This window comes from Amblyomma americanum, chromosome 9, assembly GCF_052857255.1.
Source record: "Amblyomma americanum isolate KBUSLIRL-KWMA chromosome 9, ASM5285725v1, whole genome shotgun sequence".
Lineage (NCBI taxonomy): Eukaryota > Metazoa > Arthropoda > Arachnida > Ixodida > Ixodidae > Amblyomma > Amblyomma americanum.
The window spans coordinates 113413646-113430123 of record NC_135505.1 but is presented as its reverse complement, the minus strand read 5'-3'; the positions used below and the strand labels follow the sequence as shown (position 1 = coordinate 113430123).

Here is a 16478-nt window from a genome sequence, read left to right as displayed (position 1 = left end):
TTTGAAATGTCACCCTTGTTTGCGCTGCACCGGCAGATGTCGGCAAAAGTTTGGGGCGCTAAATTGCGTTTTTAATCGCCGCAGCGCGCGACTCTGCGAACGCTCTTTCGCCGCGACCCGTACATCGCAGAATCCGTCGGGTTTCGTATCAGGGCTTCTCAGGCCTTCCCCTCCCCTCTACAATAATCGCTTGGTGGCCAAAATTTTTCGCGAAAACGTCGTCGCTGGACGCGAGATCATCGCCGAGGCAAGTGCTTTTTGCTCGCTTCGGACCCCACAGCTGCGCCCGACCTGCAGCACCGCAGGCCAGCGGCGTTACTGGCGTCGCCGGGAGACATTTGAGCTCTCTCTCCGCTACCCGCTTGTGTTTCCGAGTCCGTAGTAGCGAGAGCGCTCCAAAAGGGATAATCAACAAAACAAGAAAAAGAAGGGAAGGCGAAAAAAATGATTTATTCGCATCCTCGGCTGGTATTCCTCGCCTGTCCCGTCGCCTCGATTAGAGAAAACCTGGTCCCGATCATGAAGCAGTGCCGTTTGAACCTGCCCGAGTGGCCGTCCGGAGCCTAAAAATCGTAACGAGTCAGTCCGTCGCTGCAGCGACAGTAGCAGCAGGTCGTGATGTGCGCCCGAGAGCGACGCGATCTGTCGAGCGGGAGCGCGTCGTCGCCTGGGACGCTCGGCGGGCTCAGCCTGTGGCCCTGGTGAAGGAAGCACGCCCGTGGCAGCTCGTCGAAGAGGTTCGTCCTTCGAACCGAGCCCCCGCGGGTCCCCATGGATCACGGAGCAGCGGCGCGATCCGCAAAATGACGTTCAAAGTCGGCGACTACGGCTGGGTCTGGGACGGCATTCAGTGGACCTCTTGGCGATCGCTCAACTCGGACCGCGACCAGCAGAAGCCGTTGTTGGGCTCCACGCTGTTTATCTGGATCAAGCGGCTCAAGCTTGACGAATCCGAGCTCCTGCGCAACATTCAGGTGCTGGGCGGACGGGTGTCCAAGTTTCTCGACGAGGCGGTCAGCTTCGTGGTGACCGACCAGGACCCGACCAAGGTAGCGGTGCCGCACAAGTCCCTCGGTGAGCCGTTGACCCGCGGCCAGCTGATCTTGAGCCGCGCGCACAAGTCCGCTGACGCGGGGCCCGCCGAAGACTGCGTAATCGACAGGGTGAGAGAGGCCCGCATTCGGCTGTGGAACATTAGCCAGTTCCTGCGCTGGGTCGAGGTGCACCTCAACATCCAGCCGGCTGCAGCATCGGAGCCCGCATCATCGCGCAAGCGAAAGTCTTCGCGGCTGCCGCGACCGTTGATCAAGGTCGAGGACGTTGAGCAGCAGTTCAAGCCCGTGTACAAAGTGTTCAAGTCGGACCCCGCGCTCTACGTCAACCCCCTGTACCCGTCGAGCCCGTTTGACGATCCCGCGGTCCAGGAGCGGTACGTGCAACTCAAGAAGTCTGGCAAAGTTTCCTCCTGTGAGACGGACGTTTCCGAAAAGGAGCCCGTGCTGACTGCGCCGGCCAACAAACCGCAGCCGGCCACTACACCCACCGCGGCGCCACCAGCCAAGCACCAGTACTGCGAGTGTTGCAACGCCTACTTCTTCAACCTCCAGCAGCACATAGGACCGGACGGGGCGCATCATCGCGAGTTTGCCCTGCGCGAGGACAATTTCGAGTGTGTTAAGGAGCTTATTGACTGCTTCCCAACCTTGGACGATTTTGTGGCCAATGGTGACCATGGTGTGGACAAGGCACTGAGCGACATGCATCCTTCGGCGTACCACTTTGCCATGCTGAATGCAGCGGGCATGCAGGCATCTGCTGCTGCCTACCACCGGCCACCTCCTGTGCCATTCCCGACACGGCCAAGCTTCGACCCTGGTCAGGTGATGGTAAAGCAGGAACCGCAAGATGACTCGCCACCAAGTACTGTGCTTCATTCAGGACTGCTTTCTGGTGTTGGTGAGGCCAGTGCTGCGGTTCCTCTGGACTTTTCACGAACGAGCCAGCTGACGGAGATTTGTGGCCAGAGCTTCCCACGAGAATATGTCCACCACCACCACCAGGGTCCGCCACCTCCACCATTAATTCCGCATCCCCCGTACCTTCCAGACAAGACTGAGGAGCCACAGTCTTGCTGGATGACGGCAGGAGGTGCCAAGATGGATTCCGGTAGCAGTCAAGCAGCGGCAACAGCTATGCCACCTCCCCCATCGCACCTGTCACACCACTCCCAGGTGGCGCCGGTGTCCAGTTCCCACCACCTGCCACTTGAAAACCTTAGTTTTCTCGACCCCCCACAGCAGGATGCAATGTTCACGAGTGAGCTCCCACAGCAAGACTTCTCGTTTGGCTTGCAGAACCTCCTTCACAGTATCTGTGACGAGGCTGAAGATGAGAACAGTCAGAGAAGAAGTGGTGGCTCGCGGGGCATTGAAAGTCACAAGGAAAACCTAGAAAAGGCGGCAGAGAATGCAGCTGCTCCAACATCCCTGGTACCTCAGCCAGAACAGCATCAGCAGCAGTATCCAGCATGGCCGTACTCGGAACCAGCATCCATGGTTGCGGAAAACACAAGGTGTCCACAACAGCTGTCCATGGAGAACTCATCTTCATCACCGCTCGAGTTGACTGCACACACTCCGTCCGAAGCACCGTTGTCTTCTGCTTCGAAGCAGACGGCGGCACGAAGACGGCATAGCCGTGACGATGAGGACGCAACCAGCAATGGCATGTCCGAGAGCAACCCCAATCGCTGGACCGTAGAGCGGACAAGGCGAGGCGTTGGACTGAAGCTGAAGTTCACGCCGGCTCGCAAACAGAGCTCTTCACTGATGAGTCCTCCAACCCCGGTGCACACTCCGAGGACGCCAAAAGCGGCCAAGAGTGGTGGAGGCGGTTCGTCCTCGTTCGACGTCTACGACTGGAACGAGGAAGAAGAAGGTGAGTGTTCGGATTTCGTGAAGGTCCAATGGCGGGTCATGCACACCGAGGACACAAAGGTGATCTTGTGCCGGACTAAACAGTTTGCGCTTCCGCGCAAGCACGGCAAAGGTGTCGGGGGTGGCAAGCAACTCGTCTACTGATATGCGTGGTTCCAAACGCTTTTTAAAACTGTGCACGGCGGCTTACAAGCAGCTGTTGCTTCCTTTGGCCTGACACTGAGATTGTCATGTCCTGTACATTGAAAAGAAACAGAAAATCATCTCCTCGCCGGACTTTGAACAGTGTGCAGCAACAGCATCAGTGCTCTATTGAACCGTGGTTAATGCAATATCATCAGCCTGCACGTCGCCTCCCTCAAGGTCAGGAGAGGGGAAAGCTTCAAGCAGTGCTTCAACACTGCGGAGCACGCATTGACTGTGACGCTTCTTTGAGCATATGCACTGCTTTTCTCCTTCTCATCACCGTTGCCATCAAGCTGTCTTCTCTGCTGTAATATTTGCCCATCTGACGGCTCCACACAGTCTTCTCCGTAAAAAAAAAAAAAAGCAGTCTCGCCCTTTTATGCATTGCGGTACGACTTGAGAACCGCAGAACGGTGGACACGGGATCACTTCCGTGCAGGACTGTTTGTGGGCTCTGTGCCTGGGTGTCCGGAATTCTTCAAAATCGCAGAGGCTCCCTGTAAAAGATTACGCATACCCAGGCACAGATGGCCACCATTAATGAAAGCTCATGTAGGCGTAAACAGCTGTGTGTAGATGTAACCCTAACCCACTTCGTTCCCCCACAATCCTTCCTCTCATCCAAGTGTGACCGTTCCACAAAACAGGTCAGAAAATACTCTCAGCCAAGAACGAAAGCTTAGAATGTGTACAGTATATGCAGCCTTGTCTTCATTTTGAGACACAAAGAGTCACAGGGGGTTGAACACATAGCATTCATGGCAAATGTCCCTAGCCTTCCATGGTTTCAATTTGGATTGAGCATACAGAACATGTGGGTATACCAAGTTGTTTGTGAGGCAAGGCTACTGATAGCTTTGTCATAGTGGCTGTTTGCAGTGTGTTCTCAGTGTTGCTTGGTTTGTGCTAATGTTTGTGTCTAAAGCCATTTAACAAGCGACACTTTTTCATCCTTTTCAGTCTGTACGAGAAGGTCATTCCTTGTCTGCCTATTTAGCACGGCTCTGTATTTCTTTGTTACAAGACCAGCATATCACATATAACTGCAATGTGTGCAAATGGAGACGAAATCAGACCTTGAAAAAGCCGTAAGCATAACTCAATTTTACTGACGTAAGTAATGCTTTTATACAAACATTCTGGCTTTCGACTGCACTTGGAAATGTTAAATGCAATTTTTAGCTTTGGTATTGTGGACTGCAGTCGCTGAGGCCGACAGCTGGCATCACCAAATTAGTTTTCCATCACTTGTGTGGCAACCAAGGCTCTGACAGTTCTGACGTGTCACGGGACGTTCGCAGATTTGTGTTTCCTTTTAAATGTGACAACGGAACAGCGTTTCTCCCAGCATGCGGTAACTCTCTCAGACGGCCTCTTATCTGGAGGTGTGCTTGCAGGCGAAAGCTGTAGATAACGCCGGGCCTGTTTTGTCGACTGATATCCCCGTGCGCATTCCGCTTCGCGTGTACAGTTGCTTTGCTTTGACGATTGCAATACTGCTATGTTCCTTTACTTTTATTTTTGTTGGTGAGTGTTGGCGGCTAGACAGGTGGCTTTCGTGCTTGCTTGTAACCCATCTGTAGCGGCGGCATAAGTTATGCATTATAAATAAATTATAAATTTTACATGTGTAAACTGTGCTTTAAACAGGCCATGTAATGCAGTAAAACTAGGCTGTGTAAACTGTGCATTAAACAGGCCATGTAATGCAGTAAAACTAGGCTACTGTACGAATAGCCAAGAAAGGCACATTTATGATAAGGGCCGGACTTATGGACAGCTCTTAAAAGGGTCAATTGCAGAGAGAAGAGTGCTGTTGTCCTGTCTCATGTGCATGATGCATTTTTTTTATTTATTTAGACAGGAGAGAGGTTGATGGTTTTTTTTTTAAAACATTTCTCACTCAGTGCCTCCCCCCTATACCTTTAAAAGCCATTTATGTTCATGATTACTAAACTATACTGAATCAAGAAACTTAGCAGAAGCACAGCAGCATGTGAACAATTTAAGCTGGAATGATTTTTCGGCAGGAGTCTTCAGCACGATGATGTTTTGCAGATGTATAAAGCCGTTAAAACTACATGAAAAAGAAAAATATACTTCCATTAGGACACAAAATTAACCGTTTGTATCCCAGTGGCTACATATGTTGCCACCAAGTACGACCAGATTACAGGTTGAACAGGAGAAGTGATGCAGTGGTATAATACGCAAAGATATTGGCGTGATAGCTATAAAAGCCTGTTACGCAGAAAATCCAACATCGGCATTGGCGTTGTGAGCGAAAAATCACAGGCATGGCTCTGGCAGGTGGGCCGCCTAGGTCACGTGACCTTGTGGCGTTATCACAATCTGCCCAGCAGATAGCAAACTGCCCACCGTGGCAGGTGGCAGTTAAATTAATGATTGGTTGCTCGTGAAGATCAACCTGGGCCACACAAGGCCCACCGCTGTGAACACCTGCCATCGCATAGCAGTGGCGCATCGCTTAACCGCTGCTCCTCTGCTCCAGGAGAGGTATGAGGACTCCCAGGGATCCATGAATGTAAAGTAGAGAATGACCTGCAGTATATATGGGAATTATAACCGATTATGCTATCGCGTCATACCCTTAATGAGGAGCTTAAATGTCTCCTCCAATTTTTTGCTCCCACGCCAGTGGTGACTCGGCAGCTATATCTGATGCCATTTCATCTTTTTTACTGTAGTCACTAATCTGCTTATACTTGCTGGCCATATGTGTCGTTGTTTGGGATGCAAAAGGTTAATTTCAAGAGGGATATTACCATGCTAAATAACGCATTGTTTGCACTGTTTTATTGCGCATTAAGAAAATTGGCTGGTCGTATTTATGTATCATTCAACACGTTGTCGTGGGAAACTTGCCGACGTTCTTGTTGATACAGCTATACAGAGCGGGACAGCTTGTAATGATCCGAGCTGCCAAAGCATGTGCAGCGATGTGCATCCGCTGATTACGTATGATGTCTCCGCAGATTAATGTTGAATTCCAATGGCAGATCGAGAGCGCTCCGCCGGATCACAAACGGAGCGCGTAGTTCAGGCGGAGATCACTCCCTCCCATTTTGCCAATGGAATGCATGCGCTCCCGCGGGGGCACTTCAGCGCAAGAATATAGCTCCAAGTTCAGGCAACATGGCGGCGCCCTTTGAAGCACGGCCTCTCGCTTCACCAGCAATTCGTCCTTGCCGCTACACTGTCTCTCACGTTCATGGCAAACAAAAGGCGCACGAAGCTTTCGCTTTGTGTGATGATGCCCGCACCACAAAATTGTAGTGATGAAACGCGCCAAATTTTCAGATTGCTTCCTTATTTACAGAGCTGCTAGGCTTAGAGAGTACGCGTCGTCTGTGTCAGAAAGCGCGGGAGGTTCAAACAAGTCGACGATTTTGGTCTAAAAAGCGGTCACAAAGAATTTACCGCGATGGAATTGACATCCTGTGAAGAAAATGTTTTGTTTTAACTTGTGCGGATGCAAACAAAACGAAAAATAATTACATTTGGGAGAATTAAATTAAAAAAAGTCAAAAATACTGCTTGTACGTTACCCGGATCACCGCATAGCGACGACAGGAAGGATGCAGCCGGTCATGACCGGAAGCAGACGCGGGAAAGTAAAACGTCGCGGGGGGTTCCGGTCAAATCTGCCGATTTCGGCGGAGCAAATATCGCTGCTCCACAGAGCGATCCGGGATTGACGTCTGATCCCGATCTGCCATTGGAACAGACAATTCGCACTCCCATTTTGCCATTGGAATACGATTGCTCCCAACAGAGCAGAAAAACTTGATCAGGATCTGCCATTGGAATTCAACATAAGAAAACCCAGTCAATTAAGATCGGTCTGGAGCTCCTCGCTACAACAATTCTTTTCTTCTCCCCTCTATAGGACCCCCTTTCAACCTTTCCCACACACCACAGTGCAGGTGTCCACGATGAGCGAGATAGTTAATGCACTTTTAGCTCGTAACCGCTGTTATTACGGTTAATATAATCGTGCTTAAGGACAACAAGAAAATCATGCGTTGCAATTGAACCGGCCATAGATCGCAGCTTGTGGCTTAACCTTGCAGCAGGGTTTGAAGCCAGCATGGCCAGAAAGCCACCTGTCTGGTCATAAGAAGACAGGGATAAGAGGGTGAATCTTTTATCATGTACAGCCAGAGAGAGAGATGTTCCAGTATGTGAATTTCATTCACACTAGAAGGAAATGTGTTGTGCACGCATCCTGTGTTACTCTTTTTGGTGTGGGGGCATCATCCGTATGAAAATTTTCTAAAAAATTATTTTAAAAGAGACTCTGGAGGCAGTCCCTTCCAATTTTTGCCCGTAGTCAAGTTTGATTGTTCGGCTTTCTGTGGTGCTTTTGAAGAAGGCATATTTCTTGCTGGAAAACTTTGGAGATGAAAAATTTTTTTCTCGCCTCTTGAGTCAGACTTGTGACATTTACGATGACGTCAAGAGCAATAGGTACTTTTTGAATGGTCAAATGGCCTGACCTCGGCGGTCCACGAACAAAGGAATATTTGACGCCATCACCACAGTTTGCTGATGAGAGCCACCTGTGGTGGCGACATCTGTATTTCATTTATTGCTCTTCTCTAGTTGATAAAAGTTGTGTTTTCTGTGAAATTAGCTTTTATGTTGTTAGAACAGGGTTATCAGTTAATACAGGACTTCGCTTTGTCCTTATAGTCCCTTTAAATTGGCTCCCAGACTTAGCCGACCATTTCCCTTGCTTTATCGAAACATTCATGGGTTATGGGGGGTTTAACGTCCCAAAGCGACTCAGGCTATGAGAGATGCCGTAGTGAAGGGCTCCGGAAATTTCGACCACCTGGGGTTCTTTAACGTGCACTGACATCGCACAGTACACGGGCCTCTAGAATTTCGATAGAGAATTTCGCCTCCATCGAAATTCGACCGCCGCGGCCGGGATTGAACCCGCGTCTTTCTGGCCAGCAGCCATAACCACTCAGCCACCGCGGCGGCCTTCAAGATCGAAACGTTCAGTATTGGCAGCTGAGCATTGTTGGATGTCCCATGGGATGTGCCTGACGAAGACTGGCCGTTGCTTTTTTTTATGCTTATGTGTATATTATGGAGCACATAGGTTTCATGTTCAAAGGATTATTTACATTCTACTGCCCGGTACTGTGGTAGCACAACTGTTCAGCATTGACAATGACTGCTTTGGAGGGTTCCCGACAATGAGCTTTTGGGTGACCTCCTTGTTGGTCTGACGAATGCCCGTGAGCTTGTTAAAATGGTATTGAAATCAAGCATGACCGCTGATGTCAGGCTGATTTTATGCACCGCAGTATCTCAGTGACCGCAGCGTTTGGTGGCTGAGCACAAGTTCCGATGTTCGGTCACATGTGGATGATGGCAGAATGTAAGAGCACCCATATACCGTGATTTCGGTGCTTGTTATAAAAATCCTGAGTGGTCAAAATTAATGTGGAGCTCACTAATTCAACGTGCCTCATAGCCCAATTTATTAGCCACCTGAAGGGGTTAATGATATTATGTCATTAACTTCATTGCCCTTATTGTTTAAAATCTTTACATTGTATGTTTTTGTCAAATTTGTAACGACAGCATTGCTGGTGCAGGATCCAGTGTGGCTCATAATGAGTGTACAACCTCTTCATATCTTTGGCAGGCAAAGGGAACTTTTATCCACCTTTTCCCAAACCTTCTTACGCCATGGTCAGGGTGCACGAATCCCGCCACACTATTTGACACCAGTCATGGTGTCCTGAGATGTTCTGACATTGGCAGTATGTGGCATTTATGAATGAGAGTACACTGAAAAATCTCTTGTCGGGACTCTTTTTAAGCAACATTCAAGATTGAGAAGGAGTTGCTAAAGTAACCTGAGCAATAGCTTTAGGTTTTTGTTTTTCAAGCCTTGTTGAAGCGAAGGCCAGCATTTAGGCTTGCACTTTTGCTGATGCATCTTTATTTGTCAGTCTGGAGTTGAACTCACAGAAGAATTGGCAATGGACTAAAGGGCACCAGTCAAGAAAGGGGTGCTTATGTTTTTGTCATTTGACAGGCCTTTTATTTTTATTACTCGACATGCCTACTTGTGGCTCTATAGAAGGAAAAAGAATGTGCAAATGTGCAAACAACAAAGATGGCGGTGTTCAGTTCATGCTTGCTGACGGAGCAAGCATTGCCGAGAACTATGAAGTCTTCAGGTTATATGCGGGGAGTTTCCCATTGCAAAAGAGACTGGAGTGCATTGCTCGTGTCCCATCCATGTCTGTCACGGTTATTGCAATGTGGTTGTCAGGCAGTGAAAAACCGCAGCTGTTCTGTTCTTTCATGTGATGGAAAATTTTAATCTGCCTACTTTGTTCACAGAGTTCTCAAATCACACGAGCTGCAAAACATACTTCCGCCCTCTGCTTCATTGTGATCAATTCTGAAAACAGGCCACAGGATTTTAGAGCAGAGTTTTGCGGCTGATGTGATTTTAGAGCACTGTGTTGTTCATTGCCAGAGTCCCTAGTTTTCTGCGCTATGACTCAGTGCATACCCATTGCCTCTTAAGTGCAAATTATGAAAAGTTGCTCTTTCCAAGAAAGATTTAGGTTTAAGTTAGTTATGGTATTATCTGTCATATTTGTGTTGTCTAGGTTTTATCACATTTACCTTGTGCATATTAGCAGCGAGTCAGTAGTGCTAGCTCAAAGCAGACAGATCTGACCGCCAAATTGGGTCACAGACCTTGTACGGTGCATGCAAATCAAAGACTTGTAAAGTATGTTTTTTTGAGAATGTGTGGTGGGAGCCGAGAACGTGGAAGTGCTTCCTTTGGGGGTATGTTGTTTTGGTTGCGTAGGTACTCTGTGCTATGTTGTCTGTTTACAAAAAAAAAAAAAAAAGGCTGTTATGAATTTATTTTTCCCCCCTTGTTTTGTTTTGTTTTTAGTTGTTGTCACTTGTGGCCCTTATATTTATACACAGAACCTGAGCACCGACTCTCCATTTCTAAGTTATTCTGCCTGTATTACACATTTCACCTTTTGTTGCTTGTTTACCTAAGTTATGTAGCCTTCCAGCGTCTTCGCTTGCATTTCAAAAAGGGTGTTCTGTACTGAGCATTTCTGTGCTGCGATGGTGTGGTTGTACAAATCTGCATTTTGCATGTCCATGAAATTGCTGTACAAACTCATGCTCTTCCAACTTTTTTTTTTGGAGTCGGTGATCAATTTGATGAACAAATTGTAGTTTCGTTTGCTGCAAGTCGTTATGTAATCTGTAGTTGGTTTTAGTTTTATCCATTTACAGTGAACTCTTGTAAATTCGAATTCGCCTAACTTGAACCCCGGTTTATTCAAACTGACACTTTCGTCCTGTCAACAGCAGGTGTAGCAAAGAGGAGCATAATTTGAACAAATTCTTGTTCCGTGGCGAGTTCGAATCTGCAACCGTCAACTGTACCATGTCATTTTAATATAGAAATTTATGACGATTTACTAAGTGCTTAGTCAATCCTTACAAACTTTTTAGTGAAACTGGTTGTGAGTCCTGTGGAACAACTGAACCTGATGTCACACTGAAAATATTTTTTTTCTGTCAGGCCACCGTGAATGCTGTTTTAAGGGTTCATTTTATTTTTTACTTTGCGTGGGGTTTAGGGACAAACTAAAAAATGGGGAACTGAGAAAAAGAAAAAAAAGTTCTTTTGCTACTTCACTATTCACCAGATGTCACAACACCAAAAAGGAAAGGACTGCTCTGCCAAAAAGGTGAAAGACTGTACTCTGGTTTTCTATGTGTGTCGCGTATGCATGTCGCAGCAACAGTTTCCATGTGCCATGTTGTGTGTACCATAAGCGTAACTGTAAGCGTAACAGCTTTATGTTTTATTAATCACGTCACATTCGGCGCTGCAATGCGAAAGGATATGGTGTTTATGATGGCACTTGCATGCGGAAAGGAGAAAACAATTTGGACTGAGTGAGTCCGGTCTCGGTATGCCATCGTGTATATAGACAAACAGTGTGCTTCAAGCGATCGTGCTCTAGGGAAGCGTTCACTCGACGCACATTGTTGCAACCTCTGTCGCGACCTTGTACATATATACTTGAGTGTAGTGTGCTGTTTCCTAGTGATGCCATCATAGTAAAATAAAGGCTAGTTTGTATCACAAGACGGCCTGAAAAGTTGACTCCTGGTTTCTAACATAAAAATCTCTGTTCCAGTGTCACAAGGCTGGGATGAACGGCTCTTTTACAGATTATTTGGTGTAACAGTGCTTTGACTATGCCAGGCGCTAAGCTATACCATGCTCATGTAAGGACTGTTACAGATTGGCAAAAGTTTACAGCGACAAAGGTTACACATGATCATCAGCTTCATATGTTTCTTACATATATGAGTTCAGTATGGCCCACTAAGAGACACACAGGTTTAAACAGTTTTTCTAACTCGCATGTGTTCAGATTCACTCTGGAGGGCCCATATTTTAATGTGCTTTTGAGTACGCTCAAATCGTCAAGGTTTATGTGCCTTAAATTGAGACTTCGTCATTCTTGCCAAAACTTGAATTCAAAATAGGACATACTTGGACTTGGGCTGAGTGACACTCGTAACTTTAGCACAAATAGGCCCAAATCACTGAGGCTCACATGATGCCATGTGGGTTGGGAAATGAAGAAAAAAACATCTTTCATGGAATACCAAACCTGTTTTTAAGATGCCAGGATTAATTTGACATGGTTGACCAGAGTATATGCCGGGAGGGGGGGATCGGAGAGTGAGCAATTTTACCTCTGAAATTGAGCGGTTTCAAGCCGACATTTGTGATGGACATTGGGTGAGCCTGGTTTGAACATGTGATTAGGACTCTGCCTTGCTTGAACGCTCACTTAAATATTACTCACACTCATAATTACAAATGCCAACATTCGAATTGGAAACTGGACACGAGTGTGTGCCAACTTATGGCTAATTGTACAGTGTACATGTTCATCATCATCATCAGCCTTACTACACCCACTGCAGGGCAAAGGCCTCTCCCATGTCTCTCCAATTAACCGTCTTTTGCCAGCTGCATCCACCCTTTGCCTGGAAACTTCTTAATTCATTCTTGTTTATTGCTTGTTTCATCTGTATTGTTTATACCTTACACAAATGCCTATGTACACAGGTACCTGTAGTACTGAAGTGAGATAGAAATCTAAGCTACTTGGCAACTGTTCATTGTAAATGGGACAGCGTGAAACAAGACAACGTAAACTTCTTTTGTGTCCTGTGCATTGGTTCACGCCATTCCGTCCACACTGAACAGATGCCCATGCCTTAGACTACATTTGTTGCACAACCTGACCTATACTTAATCCGCTGGAAGCTGGCTGTAAAGACAGTTCCATGTTTTTGTTTCTTGCTTGTGGCAACTTGTGTTGTTTGTATATTAATTTACCATCTTTAATTTTACTCACTTTCGTAGAGCACGATACATAACCTTTACCAGTCTTAACGTGCTTGTGAATGAGACTCATACAGTTCGAGTGCACCATTCATAAATTACGGGTGGAAGACACTGGCACGAGCACACATGCGTGTGGCAACATAGGACGAGCTGTTTCAGTACATGAAAAATGAAATGGTGTCTGAAGTTTGTGGCACACTGATTTGTCACATGCTGATGGAGCACTGTGCTGATAATAGAAACAGCAGATTTTTGCAGCTGAAATAGCAGACGAGGCTTTTCAAGCAGCCTCAGCAGGCTTTAAAAAGTTCAGCACATAACAACAGAGCAACCAAGCCTGGACCTTTGCCATATTGTGCTCATCTTTCTCTTGTGGCGATATTAGGTATCTGTCCTAGAAGCTAAGCAAAACGGTGGTTGAAGGAGGCACATTCTCCTACATGTAATGCAATTAGCATCAAACTTGACGTTGAGAGATAGAGAGGCGTTAAGATAATTTTTCATTATCAAGTTGGCTAAAAGAGTAGTCCATTATGGGACCCTTTGTTGTCTCTATTTTGGGCTTTGGAATTTGGAAGTGGTGCCACCCAGTGTGTTGAAACATGGTGGCCAAGAGTTATGATACAAAAGAAGCCAACAGCCACTGGAATCGAGGCAAGTGTGGGGGATGTTATTTTTTGCGAACATCTCTCTGGAATCGGGAGTTACATTTGCATTGTCGTTGATGCGAACACCAAACAGCCAATGGCCAGTGGTACAGCTTGTACTCCAGCTGCTCTTAGCCGTCTCGTACACTTTTTTATTCCTGTCAGTGGTGCGGAAGCTGTGGACCTGAAACACACCATCTCTTTCTATGCAGCAGAATATAGCCCTAGCTTACAGCTATTAGTTTTCTCTTGAAACATGGTACATTGTCAACATTTGTTCCGTAAATTTCTATCACAGTTGCCAACTTTTAACTTTGGAAGTCTAGGAAAAAAAGTTTTTTTAATTGCGATAAACTTGCTAGGCACATATAGTTACAAGAAGCTTCAATAGATGGCGCCAGCTGCTTTAGCGACAGAATGAAGTTACCACGTGGAGGGCAACGAATCAGGCGGCCAGGCGCTCTGTATTTTGACCGAACTATTAGGTGGAATGACATGGTTACGGATGCTTCGCCTCCGTAGACTTCCTTTTGTGGCTAAGAAAAGCTATGGCAGAGTGTAGGCACCGGTCTTCACATACGGGCCAAGTCACGCACCACTTTCAGTGCCAAGTCGTAGCTGTATGCTTGCTCATTTGTTCAAAGCATGAAATGCCTTCTCACTATCACTCTTATTCTAAAGCATTTAACTGAATCAGAATGAGGTTGCTGAAATCCGAACAAAGCAAGCAGGCATTTAAGGGTATTCAGGCAAGTACAGAAGTGGTCAGACAAATGTGCCGGTCAACTACAGTGTGCATAGAATTTGTATACCAACTACAACGACGACATGAATAGTGTTGGTGGGGCAGTTCAAATACGAGCCAGAAAAATGCATCAAGAGCAGTCTATGTCATTGTGTTGCAAAGTGTGTGTAAAAAACACTGTCCTGTGAAACTTGCCTGAAGAGACCACAAGGTGACTGTACCATGTCCCTAGATTGCCACTAGCCTTAGTACAACAGTAAGGGCTATGAGCATTATGACAGAGCAATGATGAGCATGTGCTGTGGGCATGGTAGGATCATAGCTTGGAAGTAAACCAGACCTGTCGTATGGTCATAATGTTCCATAATCCTGATTCTTTCACGAACATAGTAACAGCAAACTTTACGCAATTAGATGTACTGTTACATTATGCCCAACAATGCAAATGTTTGGTTATCTTCGTGAAAATTTTTAAATTTGGCTTTTAGTGTAATCGAGAATAACTATTCGCTGTTATAGCCTGTCCGAGGTTAATTGATCAGGTTTAACTGAGACTTTTATTGTACTGAAAATTCCTTGACTGCTGTTACACTACAATTAAGCCTCTAGCTGTGCCAAACAATGTCTTCATGTTAATAATGAAAGCATTTAATCTGGTCATTGCCACTATGCAGGGTCATCCTACTAGTACTTGTATTCCACAGAAAGGATAGCTCCATGGTTTTGCTTACATGCAACCAATGCATCTCTGACATCAATTTCTTCAAAGCATTCGCCATGCAACAATCATGATTTGCCACCATTTCCACAAGTCAACTCAAATGGGCGTCACCGTCACTGAAGTTGTCACAATGCTTCAAACCACCCAGAACTGTCATGGGGTAGATGATTCAAAGGTCCAAGCTAACCTAAGCTGGGTGCAGGTCGGGCATGAATGAGCCGCTTCGACCAAGCACCTACACCGGTATGAATTATGAACAGTCGATAAAAAACCAGCTTGGACTGAGCACTTACACAAGTATGGGCAAAGAACAGTCAACAGAAAAGTCAATGGGTGCAGGAAGTTCAACCAATCAAGTTTTCAACGAGAGGTCTATTTTCTCGAACACTTCTACTAGTTCAGGTAGTGGCACGCCTGCCTGTAGCAGGCACAGAAGCAGTCATGTGCATTTGTTTTCAACCAGTTTTCTGTATAGCGTTGAAATTTTCATGGGATCCCAGAAGGCAACAAGTGTGGTGAAAAAAGGCGAATTTAAACCTAAAAGTTTGTCCACATTTGCCTCTAAATATAGCAAGTCTGATGTTCAGCCTTATGGGTTTATGGGGATTTAATGTCCCAAAGCGACTCCGGCTATGAGGAATGCCGTAGTGAAGATCTTCGGAAATTTCGACCACCTGGGATTCTTTAGCATGCACTGACATTGCACATTACACAGGCCTCGTAGAATTTCGCCTCCATCAAAATTCGACTGCCGGGGCCAGGATTCGGCAGCCGAGCGCCATAACCTCCGAGCCACCGTGGTGGCTTATGTTCAGCTTTGTCTGGAGAATGCCCCCCCCCCCCCTCCTTACTTATCACCAATGGCACTTACAAAGTACAGTAAAACCCCCTTGATAAGTCTTTCTGCTCGTATGTAAGCGCATCCCTGTAGTTCTCAGATGTCTTGCCCTCTTGCCCCAAGGCACTAAGAAGCCACTGCGATTCTCCTCTGCATGTCGTGTTTCCGCAGGAGCAGGCAGCTATGTAAACGCAGTTTTTTTTTATGCTTCCCCCTTTACACTAAGGCACTGCAGAGAAGCTGCCATAAAGGACGACTGCCACTGCATGTTCTTGCATATGGCATGCCCTCAAGTTCAGCCAACTTGAGTTCATGTACGTTCAGTTTATCGCTAGACAGTGTACGGCCAGAGCTCTGGTGTATCGGGCAACTAGATGTGGCTTGGAGTCTGTAATGTTGAGTGCGTTCTGCACACTGGGTAGGCAGCGCGCCCACCCTGACAGCTAAATTAATGGTGAACGCTGTAGCCTATATATTCCTCTCAGACCGACGTCACAAAGGCAGTTTCCATAGTGTGCCATCATGAGACTATTCTACCGGTGAATCGAAAGATCAAAAGTCAAGTAATGCAACACCATGGTGGACCACATATGGCTTTCGCTTCAAGAAGTAACACTAGTCTCTGGACATTCTTATAGCCTGCAATTGAGCGTATGAACCGGTAACGTATTAAAACTATGTTTTTAACACCTGCAGTGCCTAACAATTGCGGCGCTATGATTAAGAAACAACCAAAGTCAAAGAAACCTCAGATACTTTTTGCAATTGCTAGTTTCCATGGCTTGACTGCTTGATACAGGGGTTCCCAATCCAGGTTCCATGGAGCATTCTGGGTTATGCCCCCATCAACTCAAACTAGGCTAGTTTGTATACCGCATCCAAGACAATTCTTTCTTTGTAGAACACACAACAAATGAAAGTGCACACACACCAAAC

At 46.5% G+C, this 16478-nt stretch overlaps 1 protein-coding gene across 1 annotated transcript; it reads left to right on the top strand.

Annotated features, from left to right (window-relative positions):
• The first annotated feature begins 134 nt into the window (after positions 1 to 134).
• Positions 135 to 11323, top strand: LOC144104118 (uncharacterized). The gene has a single exon (XM_077636942.1). The coding sequence runs from the start codon at positions 804 to 806 to the stop codon at positions 3078 to 3080; it is 2277 nt and encodes a 758-aa protein (XP_077493068.1). The 5' UTR covers positions 135 to 803; the 3' UTR covers positions 3081 to 11323.
• The last annotated feature ends 5155 nt before the right edge of the window (positions 11324 to 16478 follow it).